Consider the following 27,915-nt stretch of genomic DNA (forward strand, 5'->3'; position numbering starts at 1 on the left):
TTGAAGCTGGCATAAGAAATTTATTCAAGTTCGTTTACAAGAATTTTGAAGTTACTGTTGCAGTTAAAGTTTAAACTGATTGATGCTCTCAATCACATCAAAAAGGGCATCTCCATTGTTGTAAGCGTCGCAGAGCGTTATCCCACTCTCGGCGTTGAATTGAATCACTTTCCATTCCTTAAAGATGCGCACGGCATTGCGGAAAGGTTCCAGTGAACAACTCTCGGCTGGAAAAAAACAAAAAGCAAGATAACTATTTAGTATTGAGCGATGATTAAAGAGCTAGTTGCGATCGAGAGATTAAAAATTCATAATTACACTTTTTAGCGTAGGACTTTCCATATAACCCAACGAAAGACCATTACTGTATTTCATTCTCGCGCAGCTAACTTGTTAAGATCAATTCTTTACTGGTTGATTTTAATCATCAGCATACATATTCTCCATACCGATAAAAATCAAGACTGCTTTTCACGTTTACGATCATTTCCTCAATTCTCATGAGCCTAATGTTTGATTCAGAAGTGATACCTAGGTGAGAAGTTAGATGTTAGTCACTCACAGGGGTTAAAGGGTTAATGTCATCTTTACTATTTTTGGCGTGAAGTTGTATGTAACATCTATTACAGGATAGATGGGAGTAAAAGTGAGTGATGCAAGAACTTTTAGAAAAGCGTTGTCTGTTGTGATCTTTCAAACAAAAAAAAAAATGTTATCAGAAACCACCAATCAAGACCTCCATCGCAATTAAAGAATCTCAGTCATTTAACAAACTAAATGCAAGAATGTTGAACACTTACGAAACATTGCTACTCCCTTATGGACCCGTTCTTTCGCACAGGAATGAAGAGCAGTCAGAAACTCTGTATCTTGAGGGCAAATAATTTAAAATAAAGATAAAAACAACACATAAAGCCAAACCAGACCACATAAAAATGCTGCAATCTCCAAACAGCTAAAATGGTTAAACAAAACCATACATTTAAATACAGTAAACTACGTACATATGTACAAGTCATTGGCACAAGCAAGAATTGGCTGTATTTTAATACAACTTTTTGATCCACGAGGTACTGAGTTGCAAGAAAAATTCTGTAAAATTATTACCTGAGAACCTCTGGTTTCTGAGCCAAAGTAAACCACAAGCTGCTACCCAGTAAGATTCTATCAGGGGAGCAACCACTGACTTTAGAAACTGAAGCTTGCTTAGCAGCTCTTCTGCATTGGTTAACTGAAGTGAAGGAATTGACAAAAAGTGTTATAAACAGATAAGCTACACTAAAGAAATTTAGTTGTTTACTGGCAGAAAAAACCCCAGTATGGGATTGCCTGAAAAGTGTAAGGAACAGGTGGGAACTTTTTAATGAACTAAACACGTTCTCAACAACTTTAGAGGCCAATCCGTTTTCATTTCTCTCAGATTGTATAACGTGTACAATATGTTTGGTCATTCTAGCGAGATAAGGATTAATAAAGCCAACAAGCGCCTTTCACCACGCGAACTCTTTCCGGTACTGTGAGAAAAATTATCCTGTTACATGAATTTAGAAACAAGCGAAAAAAGGCGGACCGTTCTGTAACTTTTGTGGTGGAGGGGTTTATATAAATAACCTAGACTCTAGGCTGACAAACACATTTCTGACCCTCCTGGTATGCGGGGCACTTGTTACATACAGACCTTGTATTTCATTAGAGCAATGCTCACCACTAGGTTCCCTGTTGGTCAGTAATAGCGCACTTAAGGAAGCTCTGGGATTAAATTCCTCGGGCGGGACTCAGATTAAAAACATGCCATGTTTCTTTAACTGTTTGAATCGATATCGCTGAAAGAAAAAAGAATAAAACTTACCTTGTACTCGATCTCCGTGACGTCAAATTCTCCCGTGTACTCATCGTCGTCATCCCATCCCCATTGACTGCCTCGAGAACTAACGGGGTCGCTCTGTTGAGAAATTGAAGAGAGAATGACTCGGTATAATTACTGCTTAGATTGCTCAACACGGTTACCCAACCTGGTTTGTAAATACTTACCTCTGCTATGATCTGTAGGGTCTCACTAGACGTGAATTTGTCCAGTCCCTCTGTCAGAGCAGACTCTAGGTTCTCACATGGCTGAAAATACACACACCTTCAGGTACTTCGGATTTTGTTGTTACTGTGCACAGACTGATGAGTTATTATTATTATTATTATTATTATTATTATTATTATTATTAAGTAAATTCACACATTTTAGATACGGCCTTGTGGGTCATGAGTTGTGATTCTAGTTTTGAAGTTGACAGTGATGGAACATTGGTAGTTGAGGTGAGGTTATTGTGAGAGGGCCTTCAAGGAGAATGTTGGAGAAGAAGTACGAGAAGAAGGAAAAGAAGGGGGACAAGGGGGAGGGGTGAGGGGTGAGGGGTGAGGGGTGAGGGGTGAGGGGTGAGGGGTGAGGGGTGAGGGGTGAGGGGTGAGGGGATGATTTGGAATGGTAGGGGGAAGGAGGAGTGAAGTGCGTACAAGATCCATGCACTAATTATATATAAGGAACAAAATACTTCACGCCCTCTCAGTAATCAGTTCTCCTTAAATACATAGTTAAACTTACCGGAACTAAATTGAACTCTCTCTGAAGAACATCGCACAAATTTTTCGCTTTCTCGACTATCTAGAGACACGAAATTGACGTAAACAGCGTTAAAAGTAAACAGAAGAGTCTAAAAATGAGGAGGACGGATAACACTGCAACTTAACGAGACAGATTAAAGTGAATCCCTTCAACCGAGAAGCGACAGCAGAGAAAAGGAGTGCTGTCATTTTGACTGCAAATACCTCGCCTAACCAATCGAATACGTTCAAGATCGTATCGCGTTAAAGGGGAGCACATTTACAAAGATTTAAATGAGAGGTTAGATGATACAAAGCAATGGAGGTCAAAATTCACATACCGACGCCTGAGTAATTATTTTCTGGCCTTCGATGTCGTCTGTATCAAAAGATTCACTATCCTCTGCAGCGGCGAAAATTGCACAAGCTAAATATAAAAGGAATACATTTTCAATATCTGGATAATTACAATGTACGAATGAGAAAACTCCAGTTTTCGAGCAACGAAAGAACCGTGGCTTACCGAGGACAGCGTCCAGGGAAAATAATGAAACAACCTGAAACGAAAAGAAAAGTAACCTGTTAGAGTAGTTTTCAAGTGAATGTTAAAAAGCCAAAACCAAAGCGAATCACCAAGTCGCGCTTGTCTTTAGTTTTGCCTCTGATTGGTTGAGAGGATGGCGCAATTTTACAGGACCAATCAGAGCGCAAAGTAAAGTAAAACCAAAGCAATTCTGGACTACTTTCAACAACTTTCGACATTCAGTGGAAACTTGCTCTAAAGGTTAAGAGATGCTAGGGAAAAAGTTTGAAAAGTCAAACAAAGAGGGTCATGGCTTGTTGTGACTAAATGCATTTATGTCCAGTAAGTTACCTGATTGCTGTAAAATGCCAGATTCAGAATGTGAGGTAAACCACCCTTGGGTTGAACTTGAACCCGTACTGTATCCTTCTGAGGACCTGTCCGCGATTCCGTTACTGTGACGTCATCTTCCAAAAGTCGCAATGCATGACGGACAACGGCTGCAGTCTTTCCCGAAAAGCCAACATCTCTTAAGAATAGAAGATGATAAATATCGGTATTTTATGGTACTTATGACACGACTGAACGCAACCAGCAAACTTAACCACTCTATGGCTCTTCATCTTATCCAATCAACAAAGAGAAAGAAGGACAAGTAGAAGAGGGGAAGAGGAAAAAAACATTGATATCAGTCTACTTTCACTTGACAATGTTCACAAATCTTTCCAATGTATCCTCTAGGTCAAAAATACGTCTTACTTCAAAGCACCCCATGTAATTACAATGAAACAAATGTCTTTGATATTTACACTCTCTCGTTCTTCAAAGTGACCGAAATGAAAAGTTGTTTACCTTCCTCGTGAGGTTATTTCCCTGTACAGCCTGTCAAAGGACGCACACAGTTCTTGAAATGTAGCACCCTTAAGAGGTAGGACAATGAAATCAACGAACGGAATGGTTCAGTAAACGTTCCAATGTACAGAGGATTCAATAATTTACAGTTTGCAACAACTTACCTTCCTATGATTGTTCATGAGAAGGAAGGCGACCATGTTGGTACTCATAACTGCACTACAGTTCGCGGAATCTAACGACAAGAAAGAAGACACGGTTTCTGAGTATGAAGGTCCTTGCAAGATATTGAGTCCCACCATACTGAGCCTCAGATACTTTTCCACGGAGCTGTATCAACAACAGTTACTTCTTTGTTGAGATACCCTGTTCTAGTGAACTCCAGCTGGTCTTGAAACATAGTTTATTCAGCATCGTTGTAAGTAAAGAGAAAATAAGGGAGGTCAAAGGCGAATAAATTCCTAGTCACTCGGTGTAAAGGTTTGGACAGTGAACCTGACTGGGCCCTCCCCTACCCCTCCACCCCTCCACCCCTCCTCCATTCCTTTTATGGTATTAGGGAGGAAAAGCATTCACAGGCTACTTCTCAGACACTCCTTTAAATGATCCATGATTCTTTCCTAGTGGGTCAGAGGAAAAATGTAGCCGATATTTCATATAGTGAAAGGTTGTCGAGACATTTCGACTCCACATTTTGTGCCATAAACACCCAAAGATATAAATGTATTACACTCAGTCTATACAGTGAAAACCAGGATCAAAGTTCATAACCTACCATGAATGGCGTGATATCCAAGAGCCTTAGTGAGGGTGAAACACTTATCATCACCGATCTCACTTAACGAGACCTCAGAGTAGTTCCGCACCAGAGAAGACTTGGGCGACGAGATATCGGATGCTCTGAGTAACGATTTGGCTGCAAATTCCTGCATTGGCTGAGATTGGTCCATGGCTCGGGAAAATTCCTATTGATGGGGGCATTAGGAACAATCAGACCCACTACAAGCGTGCTTAACAACTGACGATATTTTCCACATAATTAAAACTAACCCAGAGAGATTAATCAAAACTGCTCATGGGAACTGATGAAGAGATACATAAGAGGTCACTGAAACAGCCCTACCCTTGTTTCCTGAGCAAATAAAGTTGAGATTACAAGTAGTAATTTGTTTTCTCTTTCCTTTCTATTTTCATGATTACAATGGTGACCACTCGGTTTGTCTATCTTTCAAATTTTGGGTCAAACTTTCGAATCTCAGAAATTTTCAGTATTTAGGAGTAAGGATGTATGCTCATTCAAGTTCATGAATGCGTAAAAAAAACTAAAAATTTTAAACAAAGGTAACAAACCTGGAGAGAAAATGGCTGGCCAAAGTCGAGCCTGACGTTGCCATATCTTGTTCTGATGATGCGCCAGATGCTTTTCATTGTGCTCCAGGATGACTCTGGTTTCTTAACCTCACCCTGAAGACACATGAACACATTCTGTTAAAGATAGCTCTTCATTTTCTAGTAATTATGAACAATACAAAGCAAGCCTTATGCTGTATTTACGTGCTAAAGATCACAACCTCCACAAAACATCAACGCAAAAAGTTAACCCACGGAGTGAAACATTTTTGGGTACAAATACAGTTTCCAGACAATTCCCTGGGAGAATCTTGCCCCTAATCTCTGGAAGATAGAAGAAAAAAGTTTTCTCCTCCTTTCCCCAAATGGTACCTTAATTGAGATCGCATTAGAAAGGACTAACGTAACTCAAAAAAACATTATACATTTATTCAAGAGAGACGGGGCATATCCTTTAAAGATTGAGGGCAAATAGGCCATTTTCAATATATTAGAATTCTAACATGGCTTCAAGGCTAGGGGGAAGCCTTGGAGCCAAGTTTGAATTTTAATATAGAACGAAAATGGCTTATTGTCATAGGATTGAAGAAGAGGAGGGATATGGGGGGGGGGGGGGGGAAGAAAAGAAACAGGTTAATTATTTGACATTCAAAGCATACTCACTAGAAGTTCCCTTGTATAACCTGAATCCACAACCTAGATTGAAAATAAGAGAAAGTGCAGTCAACTATTAATCCTTTACACCCTAACATCAGTATGCACATTCTCCATAATGTTCCCTGTGCATTTCCTAAGGCACTGTTAAGGAGAATTTGTTTAACAGTCAAGAGCTTCTTTAGTTGCTGATCATTTCCTTTATTCTCATAACCTTAATGTTTGATTCAGGGGTGATATTGTGAGGAGAAATTAGATGCCAGTCACTTTTAGGGGCCAAAAGGTTAAGGCAATACTCTGGATAAAAAACAAAAAAAAAGACTAACCAGAGGATAACCAGACCACTGAAAGATACTTTACATTATATGTGAAGTAATCATTCTCAATGATTTGAAAAAAGTATATATGTGAAATTGTGCCACCTTGTCATAAGAGATGTTCACTGGAACAATGTTCACATCTGGCACTACACCTAATAGAGAAAAAAATCAAGAGAGCTTATACAAGTTCAAAAATAAAGCCAGATGCATATAACCTTGGTCATACATGTATACTTCTGATATAGTGCATAGCTTGTTACAATGATATAAATGGAACTAATTCATTCTTGACAGTTTACAGCATCTTAAGTATTAAAAATGCTTATGTTGCAGTTTGATTCAGAGTAGTAAATTATAACGTGGATTTCAACTAGTCAAGGCAAATCAAATTGCCATACCTTCTGTGACTGAGTTAACAACCAGAGAGAGAAGACCAGACTTTGGAACCATGGCTTTTCCACTTCTTGATCTACTACCCTCTATAGGTACATGTAATAAAAAAGAGAGATGCATATAACCAGAGAAGAAAAAGATCTTCAACAAATTGTTTATTTAACAATGTGCCTATTGCTTTAAAACATTAAGGATGACGTGGGGATGGGAAAATGGTGGAGTAAAAAAGAAGACAGTTAAAAATGGCATAACTGACAAATCTTTCTTTGAGCATTCATGAGCAATTGTTGAAGATCTTATAAGTATTCTGTTTACAAAGGATACAGTTCTGTGGCTCACAAGTATTGGTACACCTCTGCTGAGTTAAAGGTGAATGTCATAACTTAACCCTTTACATCCTCACATCAGTATTCATATTCTCCATACTGTTCTCTGTACATTTACTGAGGTGCTTACGAGGAGAATTTTTCTATGATCAAGAGTTTCTTTAGTTGGTGATCATTTCCTTTATTCTCATGATGTTTGTGTGATTCAGTGATGATATTGTAAGGAGAAATTAGATGCTAGTCACTCTTATGGGTTTAAAGGTTAAACAATCACTAATGATTAATACATTGCGTATTTATTAAGAGTGGAGGCACGGTGGCCTCATGGTTAGTGCGCTCGACTTCGAATCAAGTGGTCCAGGTTTGAGCCCTGGCCAGGGTCATTGTGTTGTGTTCTTAGGCAAGACACTCTACTCTCACAGTGCTTCTCTTCACCCAGTTGTACAAATGAGTACCAGCAAATATGCTGGGGGTAACCCTGCAATGGACTAGCATCCCATCCAGGGGGGAGTAGCAATACTCCTTGCTGCTTTATGCTAAAGGAAACCAGACTTAAGCGCCGGCCCCATGGGCCACTTGGGCCTGTATAAAGGCTCTACTTTTACCTATATTTATTAAGACTAATGATATTAACATCTGTAAACTTGAGATTAAAGCATAAATTAACATACCTATATAAAATACAAGGTATTGTCCATTCTGAAGGAGCTGTTCCACATACTACAAACATAAAAGGAGTACACATTTGAGCTGAGCTCATTGATTTTTGACTACTGTAATAAAAAAATCTGCAAGCAGAATTCTCACCTCTTGAAGGATACACTTGTACAACTCATCTTTCCCAGAGGAATGATCTAGTTTACGTTTGATAAAAAATCCACCCAAGTGTCTTAAAATCCACCCAAAAAATGGTATGCTCAAGTTATCTGCAAATAAAAGATGCTCATATAATTATTACCACTATTGTGAATATATCAGGTAACAACACTCTATGTTGGAAAAAATGAATACAGAAAATCTTTGGTATACCTCCTGCTGCCACATGAGGAACCTGAAAATATGAGAAAGAGAACACTAAATAAAAATAACTTCCGTAATAAGAATTTTCTAATATTATCTAGAGAGCCTACCTCAGAGTAACAAGTAAGGCATCGTTAAACCCCAACAAGCAAGGGGTGGGGTTATATTAGTGAACATGCAATGAAATTGTCCTGGAAAGGTCTGTTGTTGGTGACAAGGTTTGAGGTTTCACCAACCTGAACAGAAGTCATCCTTGGAGTCAAGCGAGGAGATAATTGATTGTCAGTTAAGTCTGTTTATGAAACACTGACTAGGTAATCATATATGCTGTGATGTCTAAGAGACTTCTGCTCAGCTTATTGAAACACCAGTTACTGTCACAAAACTGACATCAGAACTTTTGAGGATTTCCCTCACTAGGGAGGTCAGACAACTGTCAATCCTAGGTTCAAACAATTTACCTGAGTATAATGTCACAGTAAAATGACATTGATCTAACTTTCTTGCAGTCTTCAGAGTATACACACACAAAAGGTATAAAATGCCAAAGAGAAATTCTTTTCATTCAAACACCTACCAGTACATCAAGATTCCTTCCGTGAAGGTAATCATGAGAATTTTGAAAGAATTACCACTGAATTGCTAACCAAACTATCATGCTTCGTCAATAAATATGATTTAATTACAATGTGACATACATACATAAATTCTAAATCTAAATGGCAAACTGACAATTCAAAGTATGAAGTATGCCTACCTTAATATCACATGTAACAAGCACAAAAGTCAGCAGGATATAATCCATGTGGCTTTTATGAAGTGGTAGGAACACAAGAGGTTTGTCATCCTGATAATACAAATGAAGAAAAAAGTTTTAAAATACTATGTACCTTTTCACACAAGATTTTAGCCTTATAAATACAATGTAAATTCTCCCGTTAGTTCAGTCTTCTGTCATAAAGCCACAGTTTGCAATACACTGAACCTTGAATTACAAAGCAGATGAGTGTACAGATGTATATAATAACTTTGATTTTTCTGTTGCTTACCTGAGAAGCTTCTTTCAAGATGTCAATTTGCCTTTTGTGAATCTGTATACTAAATAACATTCTTCTCAACAGTTTGAAAAGAAACCAAGTGGTGAATCTGGAAAAAATCAAGTTTACACACTCTGACTGTAATCTTTCAGTTTTATAGAAACTAAAGGAGGGATGAGCTGGTCTCCCACTTGCAACCAGCACATGGATGAATGAGTTTTGATTCAACAAATTACAACCCAGAGTTCAACATATTGACAGCTATTTCTCCCACATGTACATGTGAGTCAAAGCCTAAAAGTACTTTTTAAAGCTACATGTAAAAACAGCATTACTTAAGGTTACTGTCAACAAGATAGGGTCCCTTCTAGAAAAATCATCCTATGCATGCTACTTTTAAAGAAACTAGAGAAACTAGTATATAACACTGTAAAGCTTATAAAAGTATAAATTATTATAATTATAAGTAGACTATTGGTAACTTGCATAAAAAAAACCCAAGTTTTTGGCCTCCAAAGAAATTCAGAGTTTTTTCACCTCATTTAAGTGCATGTCAATGTGGTCATGCCATTGAGCAATGAAATGCAATATTGAACCCCTTGGCAAGTCTGGTGACATAAAAACCCCTTTGAAATTTGCAGGAAAGGTCATTTTGCAAATCCAAGAAGAGGCATTAAACAAAATCCAGAAGACATTGGGAAAAGCAGAAGGAAAAGTGGGAAAAGCAAGCTACGATAAAAAACTTAACTTCCATTTTTTTTGGATTTTTGACCACTTGATGAAGACTCTTATTTCTCAACATTTTGCATAATGTGCTAGGAATTCTCCTTTGCTGTGCAGTGCAAGATGCACTGTAAACAAAATATGCAAATAAAGATCATGAAAGAAAGCCCACAGCAAATGTCAACACTCTACTGGAGGCTTTCCAATTATGACACCTTTCACACTTCCACACAGGTTCCCCTTAAACGTTTTTTTACCTATATTTCAAGTTCTTTTTAAGATTTTATACTTTTTTTTTTTTTGGAAAATTAAACTTTACTTCTTTCTCAAATTAAAGAGCAGCAAAATGAAACTTTCAAAATTTCGACCAGATTTTGGTGACAGCAACCTCAAAATGCTATTTCATTACCTCACAAACTTCCGGTAGACAACTGCAGCCATCCCATTCAGGATGTTAACTGCATTTTCTTCAACACTACTGATTTTCTTGTGTCTCTCTTTTTCTGAAGTTTTGATATCCTGACCTGTTGTTAATAAGGGGAACAATGTTACATCTAGCAGCTGTCACTCAATTTTGGTCACTAAGATATTGTGGGTTACAATTTATTATTTTTTGAATCAGAAAAATATAGGTATGTAATGAGTTACTGCTAGTAATAGTTTTAAAAAAAACTAGACACAATTTTAAGTTTTAAGGGCTGGAAAGTTCCTTAAGAGTTAACCACTGCATTTCTTTGCAACAACTCAAAAAAACGTGCTGTAACTGTTTGATTGTTGATTCTTTTTTTGAAGCTTTGCAAACTTGCCCAAGCATACATTCAAAACCTTCTATAAACATTAAAATAATGTGTCTTGGGTTGACAACGTTATTCAACCTGACTTGGTCCATAAAACTTCATGCACATGCAATTTTTCATCTATTCTAAAAGAGCCTGATACATGTTTATCAATCACAAAATTTGACCAATTTAAGCACCTGATGATGGACGCTCTTGCATAGCAGGAGAAAGAATGCGGGTCTTTACTCTAATAAATAAGAATAAAATATTCAAACTTGAACCCGTATGATTGTGTAATAAACTTCTATATCCTTTTGAAATTTTGGCTGAAAAGATGTACAGTAGTGAGAAACCCTTTGGGAATTTTCATTTCCAGATAAGTGACTTTTTTGGGGTTTACAGAAACAAAATTTCAGGCTGTTTGAGAAATAGAATTTCGCTTAGTAGAGTATTTTTCAAGATCAACTGTTCAAACAGCAAAACATAAAATAGGAAAGCAAAATGATATTTTTGACTTTTCTAACCTTCTAAGGGGAACTGCAATATATATGAATATGAAAAAATATGCTGTAAACTGGCACTTGATTGGCACCCACAGTAATTAATTTGAGGGGAGGTAAAAATTTTTTGCATTTTAATTTTTTGCACAATTTTTTTTCAAAGCAGGGACTTATTTTGGCATAACAAGAGCAATATACCAAATTTGTAAATTAAATTTCAAAAAAAATACAAATTTTCATGCAACATGGTTATGAAATAAATAATCAAGAAGTTGACAGCTTTCATAATCTAACCTGGCTGACTGTAAAACATCCTTCTTCACATCAGGATATTGATGACTGATGTCACAATTCCACACATAAGCTATATGGCAGAAACTTCTTTTCAAGAAATTCTGTCTGAAACATTTAAATAACAAAACCGTTAAATATAGTTATCAACATTATACTTTTGTTTAAAAAGGTTATAAAATTAAAACAGCAAGAGCTACATCTCTGTAGAACAATATGGAGAGATAAACAAACAGTATCTTGACTATAGGCTGCTGATCAATTATCTGAGGTTTTTGTGATTTGCATTCTCAGGATTTAATAGTTATACTTACTTTCTAAACAGCTCCATGCTAAGAATATTGTGTATACCCCATGAAGGTTTGCCTTCCTCATAGAGTGTCTGCCAAGAAGAAGAATTATATGCTATTAACTACAAAACTATTAACTACAAAACATCCATATTGAGGGGAAAGGGTAAATGTGTTTGTGGATTGATTTAGCCTTTAGAAAACTCATGGATTACAGCCTTTATAAGTATTAAGCAGATTTGCAATTTTAAAACATGGAATTAGGATTACAGTTCAGCTGTGATTTTGGATCTGGATTCCAGAATCAGTTTCTTAAAAACTTTGGATTATGCATATGTTCATCAGCCCTCATGTGGCTTTATCAGTGTACTAGAGCTATGTCTACCTGGATTTTCATTTTTAGCACTATGGTTGGCATGCTTAAATCTCATACAGTACCAAACATTAAAAACTTTTGCCAAAATCTAGATACTGTAGAGCAAAAGCAAGACAGTCTCACACCTCATTGCTACAAATTTTAGTCCACAGAAAGTTTTGAAAATAACAGAGATATAGATTTGAAAAGAAATAGCCTTAACTTGATAGATTTGGGTCTATAAAATAGAGCATAATTTAGTAGACTTGCCTGTGTTCTACTTGCCTTCCTCACACTGGTTGATAGACAAAATGTTTTAAAGCATACAATCATGCAGAATGGAATACCTTACTCTCTTGGCAACATCTGTTACAAGCTTCTCCCATAAATGGCCGCTTTCTTTTGTAAATAGAAGGAATCACTGCAGGAGGCACACTGAACTTTATCTCTGTTAGTGGCTTGAAACTGAAATCCTCTCGCTAATCATGTATTAAATCAAAACAAGAAGTACTGAGTAAGCTGACAGTGACTTTAATTGTGCAAGTACCGGTTTATAGAATGCTGTGAAAGAATCAAAAGAACATAAGACTCCATTTAAAAGACATCCAGATTTGTGTCTTTTACCTCTAGGGGTGGAAAATGGCCCTTCTAAAAACACAAATCTTGTTATCCACACTTCTCCCAACTCAATTTGTCCAACAAGCCAACATCTCCCAGACACTGATCACACAGGAAAAGCTAGCCTTCCTAGGTGAGCTTCCTAAATGGTATATTTAAACAACTTTCTTCCTGGTATTACATTAACTGAGCCAGACTAATATTTCCTTTCCCCATAGGTGTCACCACATTTTAAGTATTGACAGAAGACTATTCTCGCCAAAATATTGTTGTATTTAATGTGGATGAGATTTTTTTTATATCGTTCAGTTGAACAATATTCCTATCGTCTTTATTCTGAGGATTTTTAATTTTTTCAACAGAGTTTAGTTATTGTTTACTGCTACTGTCAGCACTTCTTAAGCTTATCAAAAATGTTACTTTAACTAATTTAAATTTTGTCATTTTTATTTTGGTTAGGTCAATTTCATTTGCGTTTTAAACAACAAATTAGACCATCTACCGAAGAAATCATCGATTCCTTTGGAGGTAAAATTTTCCTAGATGAATCATAGCTGATCTCTAAGATTTCAGCAGCGGATAGGTCTTAATACTTGGTCTTAGGGCCCGACTTCGTACTCTTTAAGAACCCTTGCAACACCAACAACAACAACAATGAACTCCACTTACTGTACCTTCGATTTTCGCTTCCTTGGCCTGTGCCTTGAGGGTTTTCGGAACGGTGCTTCCAAATTATCACGGAATTCTCTCTGCCTTTCTTCTCTCTGACGTTGTGATTCTTCATTATTTGCTACTCGAGAAGGGCCAGAACTATGGGCCTCCCACTTCTTAAATACTTCTTCCAACTTTGGATCCATTTTTGACGTAGTACAAGTTTCAAGTGGGCATTTCGCGAACCAGCACAGCTAGCAGTTGTTGAGTTTGATTGATCACAGTAAAAAGATTATCGTTTCAAAATGGCCAAATTATTCACAATGTTCGAAATACTCTTTGAAAAATAATAATAATAATTTTTGTGTGACACGATTTGGATTAGTTCACACGTGAGAATGCAAGGGCTGTCAATGCGACAGGATCGTTTAGGACTGGAAACAACATCGATTCCAGTCTTTGGAGATCCTCCCGGCCTTTCAACACCTCATCAAAGTATGGTTTAACTCTTAACCTGTACAGGGTCACAAAAAGACTTTATAAGGCACTGATATGAGACTGACTATCAACACTGAGAATAAGAATGATGATGCTGATAATGATTTGAATAATGCGGTGATGATCACGATGCTTACAGATGGTAACAGTGCACATGCTGATGCTGAAGAAAGAAAAATTCCTCTGAGATATTTCACAGTTGCTAAAGCTCAACGCGACTGAGCTGTTTTTAACTTGGGTTTTGACTGGTAGGAAACGTCTGCATGCCATAATCTTCGCACACCGAGACTTTGGTCCTTAGGATTATGTACTAAGTGCAACAACTCATAACGATAATGACATTTTTATTCTGGCCTTTTCTTGATTTCTAACTGCATCATAATCTTAATTTGTTGAAATAATCTTCCCTCTTTATCAATAATTTGCTGATCAGACTGTTGCTTTTGAAATAATTTTACCATGCTTCTGAAAAAGATTATGGTTAATTTATCAGCATGATAACCAGCCCCATGTACCTTTTAATTCTTATAAAGTAACAATTTCCTCAACTTAATATATCTGCCGCGCTCTGACGGTAAATGAGTCTACCAGCAGGTTCTGCTTTTAATCGATCCAATGAAAACAAAGATGGGAACTCGGCCGAGCGCGACTAAATGAATAAGTGAAATGCATGGTGATGTAATGAACACATCCTTGAAGAGGTCAAAATGGCGACTGCGTAAAGCCTTACCAACACACAACGCGTTGGAATTTAAGCAAGAATATGGTGGAAACTCGAATTTATTGTAAGTGATCTGAATTTTTTTTTAAGAGTTATCTTTAATTTGTAGCAACTTTTCATGTTGTTTTGACTGTCGAATTTGTTTGGGTTACCAGTGAATCAAACTACCTGTTGTTAGATGGATTTTGAACCGCTTGGCCTAAAACTGTCGAACAATTTGGTCAGAATAGCATCTCTCGAGACTTGACGCAAATGATGTTTTTTTGCAATATTTTTTATTCAAGTTTGTCAGATTTTGGAATTCAACTGAGGCTTAGATATATATTTTTTAAAGGTGTCCGGTAAATCCATGTCTGAGATTTAACAAACCATCATCAGGCTGAAATGATTTCCGTGAAAATCGTTTAATCTGAACTAGCTTCAGTTATTTTTCGCAGACGGTGGTTTTTTCTCCGACCGGGTAAATTATAAACGAGTCACAGGTGGGCTTAGTAGCCTATGATTCTTGGCCCACTATATGAGGTCAAATGTAAATTTAAGCGGTGCTGCAGTGAATGGATCTAGCCGCAAATGATGATCTTGACTTCACGCGCGTCGATGGAGCTACCGTTCAACCCCTACTTACCTGAAAGAAAGACACCTCTACACTAGAGAGTCTGGGGATTGATAAAGCACCACATTCTTTTAAAGACAGAACAAAAACAGATGTCAAACTTGGAGGCATACTATACTCGAGCATTCAGTTTCTGAAGGCGTGATATTATCTAGTAATTCTCGTCATACATACTACATGTGTACTCCAAAAATGGAAGTAGAACTTTACTCAGTCAGTATCCATTCTGAAAAATTGAATTCATTTTCTATCTCAGTCAGTCACCATAAATCGCATCCTGAATGCGAAATACTTAGAAACCATTAAGTTAGAGCGACGCGCCTTTTGGTGCACACTGAAAACTACCTTATGTCTTATGTGTACTTTTTAGAAGGTCTAAGTACTGAGACTTTCCATGAACATACGGTTGCTCCCCATATAGTAAACACTATCAAGTGAGTTTCTTGCACCGATGGAGGGATTCCCTTGGCGGATTACCTTGTTCACTTTGTTCTTGGCTACCGGCGTTTTCTGTCGATCAGGAAATCATAAACGTGAAGGTAAGCTTTACATCATTTTTCAACTGCTTTTTTCCTTGCTTTGAACAAGGTTTGAATCACACTTAGTACCGTGAGGCTGAACCGTTAGTTGCGACCAATGACTGCTATACCGCATAGGCTTTCGAGTTTCAATTTCTGGAAACTATAGCGTTTTCAGGAAACTTTTTGGGGCGTTTGGATCGAGCTCAGGGTTTCATGAGCGCGACTAAAGCGATAGAACTTATTACAGGAGAGTGGAATGATCATCACCAGATTTCTCTCTCTTTTAGCGGAAAGAAAAATAACGCCTTTTGTAAGACTAGTTCTTAGTTCATGTCTTCCCCACATCGATCCCTGCATGCAACAATCTTGCACTTTTCTTTACAAGGTCTAAACAGACGACAGCTATACTCCTATACATCCTTGCTACCGGAATACACCAGCGATATTCCCGCTCCCGTTGTTTTACCCTCTGGGTTGGTTCCTGACGCAGGAGCCGTTCCCCCGGTGGAGGCCATTGCGCCTGCTCCGCTCATAGCTCCTGCGCCTGTGATTCTACCATCAAACGCCATGAAGGAGAAGCAAAAAGAGTACGAAGAAGGTTGCTGCTTATCTACTCATTTCTTACTCAATTTTTAGTTGCAGATGCAGTAATTTAGGCCCCAGTTATTATTGCGATGTGTGACCATGGATTTTGGCTACAAGAGCATTAGATAATCTTGGCTTTGGAGTTGGAAATTTCAAATTTAATACCTACGAGAATAGTTCCTTAGCCAACCACTTGAGACAACCACCACCCGCAACCCCCACCGTCTAGGCTAAGAAATCGTACACCCTTGATAAAGAAAAGGCAAGGATTATTGTTTCTTGCCTCGTGTGAAAATTTTAATTTATAAAAGCAAATTTTTCCCTCTAGGAAAGACCAAACGATATCAATTTCCCTTTCTCGCCGCAAACGAAATTCCTCAGTCACAATGGACTGGTTCGTTATCACAAGAGCCGGTGGCGCAACAGTCGCAACAGTCCTCGCTTCCATTCTACGACAACCAAATAAATCAGTCTCCTGAAGGAAGCTTCACTGGGCAACAGAATCAGCTTATGTCCTCACCTGCAGTGCCTATTGCCACAAACGAAATGTTTGACGATGCTACAAACCGAGATCAACTCACCTCCACAAGTCTGTCATTTCTACAAAGTCAATATGAAACACACAACTCGCCCTCTAACGCGAATAAGGTGGATTATTTTGAACCCAACGAGAGTCAAGAAACACCACCTTATTTGGATTCAAAGCAATTCGCAGACAATGGACCAACAAGGGAAGACTTAAAAACAATCCAACCCCTCCTCGAGAGTGAGAATGACATCGCTAAAGCGATTATCAAAGATTCGTGGTCACAAGGTAAGTTCAGGACCATTTTCCTGCAATGTTCTTTTGCTTCGTAGTTTGCGATCATCGTGCAAGTTATGCTGGAGTTTCACGCTTTCCTTGATGCAGCAGAGATGAGTTTCTTCTGAAACCGCGAGAAAATCGTATTGTTGTCTGTCAACCTGTTTGTCTGTCTTTATATAATTCTGTTCTGTCCATCTGGTTGTACTGCTGTTTGCCTGCCTCGCAGTCTTCAAGCAGCCACCAATAAATGTTTGTTCGACAAGTAAAAATTAATTCGTTTTACAATGGCTCAGGCAGATTGTTGGACTGATAACTGTTCAATTTACAGATACAGCACTTTCATCTCCGAGACAAGCTGTCAGCGAGGGTCTGGCAACTTCACACCAAATGGCTAACGTCGACTTGAACAACAAACCGGTTCTAAAAGAAAACCCCTCCAAGCAGGTCACTCATAATAATCTCATTTCGGACGAACTAATTCACGCTGCCTTATATCAAGAAAAGCCTTCCAAGCATGTAAACCATAGTGATTTTGTTTCAGACCAGGTCCTACCACTTAGCCCGAATAAACAAGACCCATCGTTTTCTTCACAAGCATCATTTTCGTCGTCCGCAAAAACAGTTAATAAAATTCCCAGTGACGACTCATCAATATTGATCACAAACTCAACAAAACACCACGGACACGATTTAGTGACACCATCGCTTAAAATGATGCCATCCTTTGGGAAAAATTATTCCCTAGAGGCGAATTCGTCTACTTCAGATTCAAACAACGAATGGTTTTCCAACGCCACAATAGCTCAGGAAAATACCACTGAGGCTTCTTCTAAGAACGACCAATCAACAACGAAAGAATATACGGCAGCCGATTATTTACAAAGTCTTTATCCAGAACTATCGGTCTTCAAAGCACCGTTTGAAATTGATGAAAAGAATCCATCCGCGTCGAAGGCTTCGTTTCTTCATCAATCAGAGCATTTGTCATCATTGTCATCATTGTCATCTTTGCTTTCCAGGAATCGAACAGTTCACGATAACAACTCTCTGACTTCAATTAAGCTGGGTACTAAAAATATGATTGGGTCGAACAAACTCTCCCCAGAAATGCAACGTAAAATTCAAAAGGCCCTCCTTATGTCTTTGTTGCATTCAACTAAGTCCAGGGAGAGATCCACGGTAAAACACGGTTCTCATATACGGGGGTACCTGTCTTCGGCATCGGACATGCTCTTGACAAGATCGAGAAAGCTATCAGGTAAGGAAGCACCAGGTTACAGGTATCTAACAGAAGCTGGTGCCAAACTTCTGCCTGCACATATTTTCTCACCACTTGGGAGTGAGTTTAAGGACTCACTAGGCTCCACTTCTCCTCCATCTAAATCAAGCCCCTTGCCACAGGTCCAAGCAAATAGCATACAACCGACAGAAGCAACCGCTGCTCCAATTGAGCCAACCCAAATGGGAATAATTCAGCCAAAAACTAATGCTAAACTAGAACCTACCGGCCCTCCAGCCATTGAACCAACGCAGGGTGGAATGGTTCCTAGCCCACCGAAGGATTCAGCCCAGAAAGATACAATTGGCGGAAGCAGAATATTAACTAAAAATAGGGAAAAAGCATCACTTTCGTCACACACAAAGAAGGTGATAAAATCGACGTTTGACAAAGTAGCAGCTACAAAGAACTCTGAAAATCTAAAAAAACAGCCTGGATTTATTCCATCTCTAGCTGTGCCAACCAGGGCTGTGCTGTCCAAACCGGCCATTTTAACTAAGGAGAGATTTCTACCGTCTGAAAGTGATTATGTGAAACTGAAGAACAACGTGTTTGAGAAAGATAATGATGTAAAAAACAATTGGGAAAGAAAAAAACCAAAGATTAATTCTATTAAACAAAGATCATCCTCACATGAGATGACAGCAGTTGAAAAGGGCCGAACAGAATCCTTAGTGTCTCCCTTACAGGAGAAGGCAAGGCCAGAAAGTCAGAATTACCTTGGGAACAGTAGATTTCACGTCTCAAAAAATCCTGTGTCAGACCTGTCACCAAATCACTCCAGAGAACGAAGACAAGTACTACTCCCATTGCCACTCCTCCAAGGGAATGGAAATCCACAACAATTTGAGCAATCGTTGTTTCCTGGACAACTTCCTGATCCACCCTTTCTACCCACTTTGCCACAGCTGCAGCAACCAGTTCCACAATATTTACCAACGCAGTCTTTACCGGGTTTCTTACCACAGTTTGCCCCTGCTCCTCAAGCAATCGATCAACTTTCATTGTTAGGACAACCAGGTAAACTCTTAACCCCTTTTTTAAAGCAGATGTGAACATTAAATGTGTTACCTAAAGTTTCGGTTTCGCCCTCATTTCAGGTGTAAGCATTAGCTATTATGTTCATCCTCGGCGGTTAATGCCTGTACATGGGAGACTTTCCTGAAAAAAAATTAACTCTGTCTCATGAAACCTCGGAAAATCTGTGTATAGGTCAATCGTCGCTAGCGAGTTTTAACGGCTACGAGTATGTTGCTGACAATTATCCCCACCATAAGAAGTAACTTACACTTTCCTTATTCCATGGAATTTACCACAACCATAATGTAAGTATTGCTGATTGTATATAGGATGGCAACGAAGGTGCTAATTGACTCATTAAAACGATCGAGAAACCTTGCTAAAGATAAACGAAAAACTAAACCAGTATCGAAAGAAACCACCAAAGTACCGATGGACAGCGACCTGCTTTAGGAAAGTCGGTGATACACCAGTGAATATCTTTCCTACCGCTTTCAGGCAATGAAATCGGCTGCTGAACCAGCATTGCGATATACATTGAAGAGATTTAAAGATCAGTGCTCTTTTTTTTTTTTTTTTTTTTTTTTTTTTTTTTTCATAGACGCCCGTTCTCAATTTCCTCTGCAACAAGCGTTCAATGACCAAATCCCTCAAAATCTATTTGCACCTCAGCAGCCGTTTCCAGACTCTGGAATCTCCTTTCGTGCACCACCTCAACCCTCACTACAGCAACTCAGCAGCACCTTAGGTTTGACTCCCATTCAACACATCTTGCCTCAGCGGGTTTCTCAAACAAGAAGCGGCTTCGCACCGAACGAGCCCATGAACTCTTTTGGTCAAGACCTGTCACCCGTGACCGTCAATGTTCCCATGGCGGCGCCGCAAAAGATTCCAAGTTTTTTGACCGCAAGTCAGGTGTACAAAGACTTTGAGGATGTCAATTCTAGGTCACATCTGTCAGATGATATTATTAGAAGTCAAAGTAAGTTTTAAATGTAATCTGATTTTCTTAACTTTATCAGTCCGACTGACTCATTTGCAATCCCGGCAAAAGTACAGTGTCTTCAGCTCAGGGTTATTTTGCTGTTGGAAATAGCTGACTCGTGTGTCATGAGAGAAATAATCAATTTTCAGGCGAGTGTTGTGAGTTATCCGGAAGCGTCTAGATTCAGCTTTACTCAACGGTGATCTCTTCACAAATTTATGAAAATTTGGATAACAATCAGTATCCTCATGATTACTCGAGGTGATCCCGCTAGAAATGAATTTACTCCAGAGGATGATCAGTTGCCAGAAGAACCAAAGTACGACAAGTTCGCTTACGAAAATGACAAGAAAATGTGGGGATTAGACAACGGCTACAACGAGGACGAGGATATTGATGGTATGGGTGCACACAGTAGGAAAGAACACCGATTACATCACAGCTTAGGTACGGTAGGAACTGAAATGATAATGATATTACCGATAAATCATTGTCTCCCTGTTGAAAATATACCTTAAAGAACTGAGTTGTGACAAAACGTATAGTTTCCTTAACTTGATTTTTCAGAATATTCAGATGGCATTGACGAATCGCATCCCACTTCTAAACTGAGGTACGGCTCAGGAGGTAGAAGACATTACCGTCCCAGACCTTTACAGAGCGAACATTGGGTTGATGAGGATACTGCTGACCGACTGAATGGAAAAGAAATAATTGGACATAATGAAGGAATAGATGAAGAGTTAAACGATGTTGGAGCTCACCCTGCAGGTGCGGATAAAAAAATATTAATTTCATGAATTCATTTCACTGTCATTCTACAGTCACAGTGTCGTAAACTAGTTTGCAATTATAATAAAATGTTTCTTTTGGGAGTAGGAAAGTACACTTTCATCAAAGCCAAAGATGACATGGGCCGTTCCACTTCTTCACAATGAGCAAAACTCATCGGCAGAATGCAAAGAGGATTTTTAGAGCTACGCAAGAGATATCACCATTAGATGTGGTTAAAATTTCTTCGTTGATCTTAATGGAAGTCTATTAGGTCTTTGCGACCTATCAACAGAGCGTTAATTTGATTTTAAAAACTTTTTGCCTGTTTTGTTACAATTTATGTCAATTTTGGTCGATCAACAGGGAACAGTGAGTTAAATTCATCTCTTTTGGACGAGTAAAAGCTATTTCGCAGACAGATGATTTTTGGAGTATCCCGGATGACTCAACGTCAAATACATTTGTACTGTTACTTGCATCATTGCAGTTATTGACTTTTTTCCTCATTTATTTACACACAATTGTATGATTTATGTCATAACGCGCAGATGAAACGACTGAAAATGCTATAAAAGAAGACTCGTACCAGACTCCCCATCACAAACACCACCATTCCCTGAAGTACACTAGACCCAGTTCAGACGACGAAGAAGGTGACGATGAAAACACCAAAACAACGGAATCAGAAACAGGTGTACCAGTCAGCGATACTGACACAGTTGAACCAGACACAGACTCGTCTGAAGATGGCGAACAGGACCACCAATCTGAGGCAAACACCTCAAATGACAAGACTGAAAGGAACGAGGAACTTCAGGATGGTTTGGAAGGTTTGTTCTCAAATCTATCGTTTAACTCCTAGAATGGTACAAAGTCTGATAAGTGCAGTGGCTATGAGATTTAACAAATCTCGATATAATTATATCTCATGGTCAGATTTTTGGAACTCGCCCATGCACAAAGTTTTACAGCCTTCCATTCATAATGAACGAATTATCCACTAGAGATTTGTCAGTGATAATAAGAGAGCAAGAAAACAGAAGATTGTACACGATTGGGTAGCCCTCAACATAGACTATACAGCACTTTTTTTTCCGTATCTGATTTTGCCAACTTTAAGAATCAGTTACCGGGGCTATCTCGTCTAACTTCGATTATTCTGGAAAACGCACCATCGTAGAACGTCATCTCATTCAATTTACTTCAAAGTGGTTTTACTATCGTCACGCATTGAATTAAAACAATGGCCGTGATTCTCTTTATCTAAGAGATATTTTCACCTGAACAGAAATTTTAGTCGTTATTTTATTCCATAGAATCTCCAAGTGAAGAAACTCCAAGTGTTTTCCCTTCAACTACCTCCTCAGTGTCCGCACCCAAGCCAAGTACGTTGGATATGATCATTACCGTTGTAATTTTAAAAAAATTCCTCGGGGCAACTTCTCTCCGCCATAAGTCAGAGCACTTTTGAGTTAACTGTCAAATTTAATTCTGGATCGCCTTGTTTCTGCTTAACGCTTTTGGTATAAAAAATAACTCGCATCAGCTTTTCGGCCAAAAAATAAGACTAATGGCGGCTTAGTCAGTCGCGTTTTCCCGCGCTTTTTCTCAAGTATTTTTCTTGGTTTACTTTGAGCTGTATTGCCCCTTTAAATTTACTTTTGTCCCGATTACCCGTTGTGATTGCTTTAGTCGAAAAGTGCTTCCTAATAAAAAAAAGACAGAAGCAAGCTTGAAGACGGAGCGTAGTTAGGAAATGGACTCACAATTGCAAACTTAGTTTTCTCGTCGGCTCTTCTTTCAGCATTGCGCTGGGAGCCGTTTATGGGCTCAGTCATATACAGGAAATGACGTCGAATTTTGTTAAAAAATAGAGAGTTAGTAAGCATCGATATTTTATAACCCATCAGAGATATAAAGCTTGCGTCACAAGTAACAAACCATGCAATTATTTTTTAGCGCCAGGGCCACCTTCATCATTCATGAGAGAAGAAATAATCAGGAAACTGGGTGGGTCTATCTTTCTGATTTAAGGTCCTTACGTAGTACTACTTTGCTCATCTTTAGCGCGCATAATTTCTTGGCTTTTTCTAACTTGTCAGAGCTGGCCACAGAGGTAAAGCGTCATTCTCATGCAAACGAGAATTTTGACCCATCTTTTTTTCCTATTTTTCGAAAACGAGCATTGACTTTTTTTCCCGTAAAATAAACATAAACCAATTCTCAGTGTAGGAGAAGGAATTCAACTTTCGGAAACGCAAATTTAGCAAGCACTCATAAATAAAACTGTTATGATATTATAGGAATTATATGAATATCTAGAAGGTACTCCTAAAAGATCACGAGGATCCCCTTTTCTTATTTCAAAATTCGTGTTCCTGTAAGATAAACAACCAATAGTTAAAGTTTGACAAAAATCATCTCGGTGCAGGTTGTACTTTAGAGGAGTGACCTTTAAGTCAGAATCTAATAGCTAATTAGTAACTGCAATATGCAGCAACATCTAAGAGCTGTGTGGATAAAAGAGGTTTCAAAGCTACACCAATTAATCATTTCATTTGCTTAATGTATTTTTTTCTCAGCTAGAAGTGCTGTTATGCACTTGAATTTTGACGGGAAGCCTGTCAAGCCTGACGATAAGATTATACATGATCAGTCTGGGAATACAAACGACGCTGATCTTGCCAACGGAGCTGAAATATCAAACCGGACAATGGGTATGGGAATACGAAGTAATGTTAATTTTTGTGAAAACGGTGAGTGATAGTAGCGCCGAGCGAAAAACAGAGGAAGCTATAGGGCGTATCGTTACCGTAGACAGTCTTGGCCTGCTTCCTTTTGCCTGCCCCCTCTGCGCTACTGGTGCGCAACGTTTTCTTACTGAGCCGGCTATAGTATAGTTGTTTCTGTGATCAAAAGTGATGAACACGGTGGTCAGAGCACATTTGTTCACACATTTGTGATTTTCAGGCTCGTGTGGTCGTGTTGCTGATCTTAAACACGGTGAAGTAATGTACAAAGCTAACCACTTCACCAGGAAACCGACCAAAGCAGCTTCCATAGCCATGTGGATTAAGTCCCGAAAGCCTGGTCTCGTTCGATGGTTTGATGTCGACGACGGTAAGGAAAAGGACAGTGCCAAGAAAATGGTGAAAGTTCCAAAGAATCAGTGGATTCACCTGGCAGGAACTTTTGACTCTAAGGATGGAGTTGCAAGAGTCTATGTAAATGGTAAACTGATTTCTAAAACAATCGGCAAGAAAAATAAAGGTCTGCCTGACGATTTTACGGCCACGGGAATAGGACAGAAATTTGGCGATAAGTTCATCTCCTTTCTAGATGATGTTTTCATGTTTGATCGAGTTATAACCCCAGCAGAAGTTAAAATGCTCTATAAAAAGTGCGAGTTTAATCGAATGGTCCTGCACTACGGATTCCAAAAAGCGAACGTGTCTACTCACCAGGTAATGGATCAGTCAGGTCTGGATAACAATGCTACTCTGGAGGGAGGTAAGAGATGGAGAAATTTTGTTTTGAGTGTCGAAAAAACAGCGGGATTTCTTTAGTTTTGATTAGTCAAGGAAATTTCCGCTGACCTTTCAACCAATCAGATGCAAGAATAAAACCAAATTGGTCACTCGCGTTTTCATGCACTTTAAGAAGTTTGCGCGGTGAACTTTGAATTCTTATTGGCTTTTTGTGATATTTTCCTACGATCTGATTTGCTGTTATTATATATTTAACTCTGGTACTTGTCTTGCGAAATTTAATTGTAAAGTGTTGTACAACTGTAGTAGGGTGCATTTGAAAACCTCTGTTTTGCAAAACAGCATACGAACTTTCTCTGATCCTTACTTTGATGGATCAACACATCATCGAACTATTGCAGAAAAGTACCCTTCAGTGTCAATCTAATTTCCACGTACTCTGCCATAAGGCATGCGGGGCAACCAAATGCACACAATTCAAAAGTAGCAACATACATTGATATCTAAGAATTTTAAAACTGAATTTGAGGAAGAACATTATCTTATAATGTGCAGCAGGCCGTGGGTGAGGCTGATCTGTTCAAAAGTATTGGCTAGTCACTCGTAATGTTTCATGAACGCACTGGCCTCTTCGTTAGGCCCCTGATGTTATTTCAGTGGGCCATATCATATAGAGTAACACCCATATACAGATTTAAGAGTGGCTATGGTTTCAATCCTAATTTCAGGAGCACACATCTTAAACAGTGGTTGTGACAAATGCGGCGCATGTTTAGACGCATCCAACGATAAAATGCCAAGTGTGTACCTGGATGGGAGAAACTTTCACCACAAACCTACTACGGCTATTTCGATTGCATCCTGGATCAGTTTGAACCGAACCAAGGGACGTCATTCTATATTCCAGGCCGTGAGTAACAAATACAACGACGAATGGCACGACATTTACAACTTGGAGGTAGTAAACGGAAAACTTCACTGGCGACACAAAACTTCAAACGGTGACGTAGCGTTTGACGTCAAAACTGACGATGTCGCCATACCTGAAGGGCTCTGGAGTCACGTGACTGCCACGTACAGTTCAGAATCCGGTGACGCAAAGATTTACGTGAACGGTTTGCTGAAAGGAACTTATGGCAATCCCCGAAAACCAAAGCTTTCCGATTCTTGGGGTCGCATTTTAATAGGGGGTCATCTACCTGATGGCAAAAATTTTGGTGGCCTCTTGGATGAGATTTTCATATACAACTGGGAACTGGATCAGTCTGAAGTGCGCTTTGTGTTAAAATACTGCGCTGATAAACCAAAGCTTGTGTCCTTTACGGTGCGTGTGCCGCTGTTCAAAAGACAAAGAGTTCAGAGTGCTCCTACAGCCTTGCGATATTTATAGTTACAGGAAATTTGCAAATAGAGGGCACGTGGTAATAATGTTGAAAACATTTGGAAATGGGTTTTGAGAAAGCCGCACGCTCTGCAGCTTTTCACAGGCTGACAATTCGTTATTGATCGTTGATAACTCGTTGCAATTGCTAAAATAAAAGTGATATTTGAGGTTCGACCATGAAAGTTGACTCTGAATCAAAGATACAGAGTTAGTATCAGAGGCTCTCAATGGGTTCAACCCATAGCCGTAAAACGGCCGAAAAGTTTAACATTTAGGCGTAAAAAATTGACAAATTTTGAACGTAAGTCGTAAGAAAAGTTAACCGTAAAAAGTTTCTGGTGACAACAATGGAATGATATAAACCGTTAGTCATAAAATTGCCAAAATTTTTACCGTCAGCCGTGAAAGCCGTCACCCGATTGAGACCCTCTAGTAAAATTCGGAACAGGAAATTTTTCGAAATGTTATAATCGTGTTCTCTGATTCCAGAATATAGAAAGATGAAAAGGACTCGATGAATCCTTTATCCTAACTCTTTGAAATCTTGAAAACAAAGAAAAAGAAATATGAAAAATGAATAAAATGAGTTGCAGTATTCTAACTGATATCCGCATACTTTTGCAACAAATAAATATCAAACACAGCTCAGTTGTTAATAACATGAAATAGATGTTTTTGGCAGAGAGCTGTCGGCTAGGCTTCATGTTTAACTTAAGGATAGCACATAACGTGAACAGCTTGCAACAAACGCCCCCTCATCTCTCATAGATGGTGCGTTTGATGAATGCCGATGAAAAGTGTAAGTAGTAAAGAGGATTGGAGAAAATCGCTTGAAAAGGTAAATAATCGGTTTATTTTTTTTTGTTCCTGATAAGACAAAAAGGCAGAATCTATGCTACAATAAATTCCACTCAGTAACACTTTACTTAATCTCAGGCTGCGATGGTAACAGGAAATAAAGGGAGGGATTAAAGTAAAATGAAGTTAGGTAAAAGTTGAAATTCAATTAAAACCCATTTATCTCGAAGGCTGGCATTCATAGGGGCCCCCTTTGCGCTTGAGAGAGTCGACAAGCGTAAATATCCCCGTAAGAAAGTGAAAATCGTTTGTTGTATGATAAGAATGTAAAGCAACTCAAGCCTTGATTAACGAGGGTTTACACTTAGGTAAAAGGAGATACAAACGCACAGGCTCGTGTAGCATGCATACCTTTCGTCGAAATAGCACCAACCGGTAATGCACAACATTTTATTGTCCGTGGAGACCCATTAATGGCACTGCAAGAGTGACACACAAGATACTTGTTATCTCTATCTCTAAATCTATATTTACACATGTTAACGAACTCTTGCAATTTGCTGTACTACATTGGCCATGTGTTACACAGTAATATTCATACTGAAATTTCTCTTCCCCACATGTCATTGTCTGGGGTTCTCTGCTCTTGTCGACTTCTAATTCGCGATGAAACATATGAATTAAGTGAATTAGTGGCTAATAATGCTAAGGACAGCTCCTGCCCAACTGTTTTTCGACATTACACTTAAGTATCCTCGTCAGTTAATTTTCTTCAAATAGTTTATAAATTATACACAACTCCTTACGTAAACCTCTCTTTTAGTGAAAAAAGAAACAATCAAGTTTTGCTATGAATCTACAAGTATAAATATTTTAGTTGATTTGAAAAACTGATCGTGAATTAAATTTCAATATGCTCGGCTGAGATGTGTCAGCCAAAAGAGTTTTCATCCATATTGCAAAAGATTTCTGAAGTGCACGTTAAATTTTAATGATATAACTGCACTATAGGCAAGGCGAACATGAAAGATCCGAGTCTATTCTTTTATCACATTCTCTTACCTTCATCGTCAGTATTTCGAATTTCCAGTGGCAAGGAACATTCGGGAACTCGTCTTTTGTTAGCTGTCTTTGGAACTCACTGTATGTAAAATGAGTAAGATTTTCATC

General features: G+C 38.6%; 2 protein-coding genes across 4 annotated transcripts; one reads left to right on the plus strand and one right to left on the minus strand.

Moving 5' to 3' along the window:
* Positions 1-27,887, minus strand: LOC113681647 (glycerol-3-phosphate acyltransferase 1, mitochondrial). 2 transcript variants are annotated; one of them, XM_027198756.2, is made up of 29 exons: positions 27,808-27,887; positions 27,157-27,224; positions 13,298-13,788; positions 12,353-12,484; positions 11,675-11,742; positions 11,364-11,468; positions 10,767-10,816; positions 10,200-10,314; positions 9,080-9,176; positions 8,788-8,877; positions 8,040-8,061; positions 7,818-7,936; positions 7,682-7,730; positions 6,690-6,770; positions 6,394-6,443; positions 5,981-6,013; positions 5,318-5,431; positions 4,743-4,932; positions 4,132-4,202; positions 3,968-4,035; positions 3,467-3,644; positions 3,116-3,149; positions 2,934-3,019; positions 2,594-2,653; positions 2,032-2,112; positions 1,850-1,942; positions 1,108-1,231; positions 801-869; positions 1-227 (listed from the first exon to the last, which is right to left on the minus strand). In XM_027198756.2, exons 3-29 carry the CDS (start codon positions 13,478-13,480, stop codon positions 64-66), a joined length of 2,526 nt encoding a protein of 841 aa, XP_027054557.2. In that variant the 5' UTR covers positions 13,481-13,788; positions 27,157-27,224; positions 27,808-27,887; the 3' UTR covers positions 1-63. The 2 variants fall into 2 exon arrangements, with proteins under 2 accessions (XP_027054557.2, XP_089052218.1); XM_089196092.1 differs by lacking the exons at positions 27,157-27,224; positions 27,808-27,887 and having other exon boundaries at positions 13,293-13,691.
* LOC113681646 (uncharacterized) lies at positions 14,441-26,547 on the plus strand. Of its 2 annotated transcripts, XM_089196090.1 has the most exons (14): positions 14,441-14,557; positions 15,528-15,645; positions 16,013-16,225; positions 16,541-17,026; positions 17,346-19,316; positions 19,918-20,298; positions 20,563-20,748; positions 20,869-21,072; positions 21,624-21,905; positions 22,392-22,460; positions 23,035-23,085; positions 23,658-23,792; positions 24,046-24,585; positions 25,292-26,547. In XM_089196090.1, exons 2-14 carry the CDS (start codon positions 15,558-15,560, stop codon positions 25,951-25,953), a joined length of 5,268 nt encoding a protein of 1,755 aa, XP_089052216.1. In that variant the 5' UTR covers positions 14,441-14,557; positions 15,528-15,557; the 3' UTR covers positions 25,954-26,547. The 2 variants fall into 2 exon arrangements, with proteins under 2 accessions (XP_089052216.1, XP_089052217.1); XM_089196091.1 differs by lacking the exon at positions 16,013-16,225.
* Positions 27,888-27,915: the final 28 nt, after the last annotated feature.

This window comes from Pocillopora damicornis, chromosome 2 (genome assembly GCF_964200805.1).
Source record: "Pocillopora damicornis chromosome 2, jaPocDami1.2, whole genome shotgun sequence".
NCBI classification, from domain to species: domain Eukaryota; kingdom Metazoa; phylum Cnidaria; class Anthozoa; order Scleractinia; family Pocilloporidae; genus Pocillopora; species Pocillopora damicornis.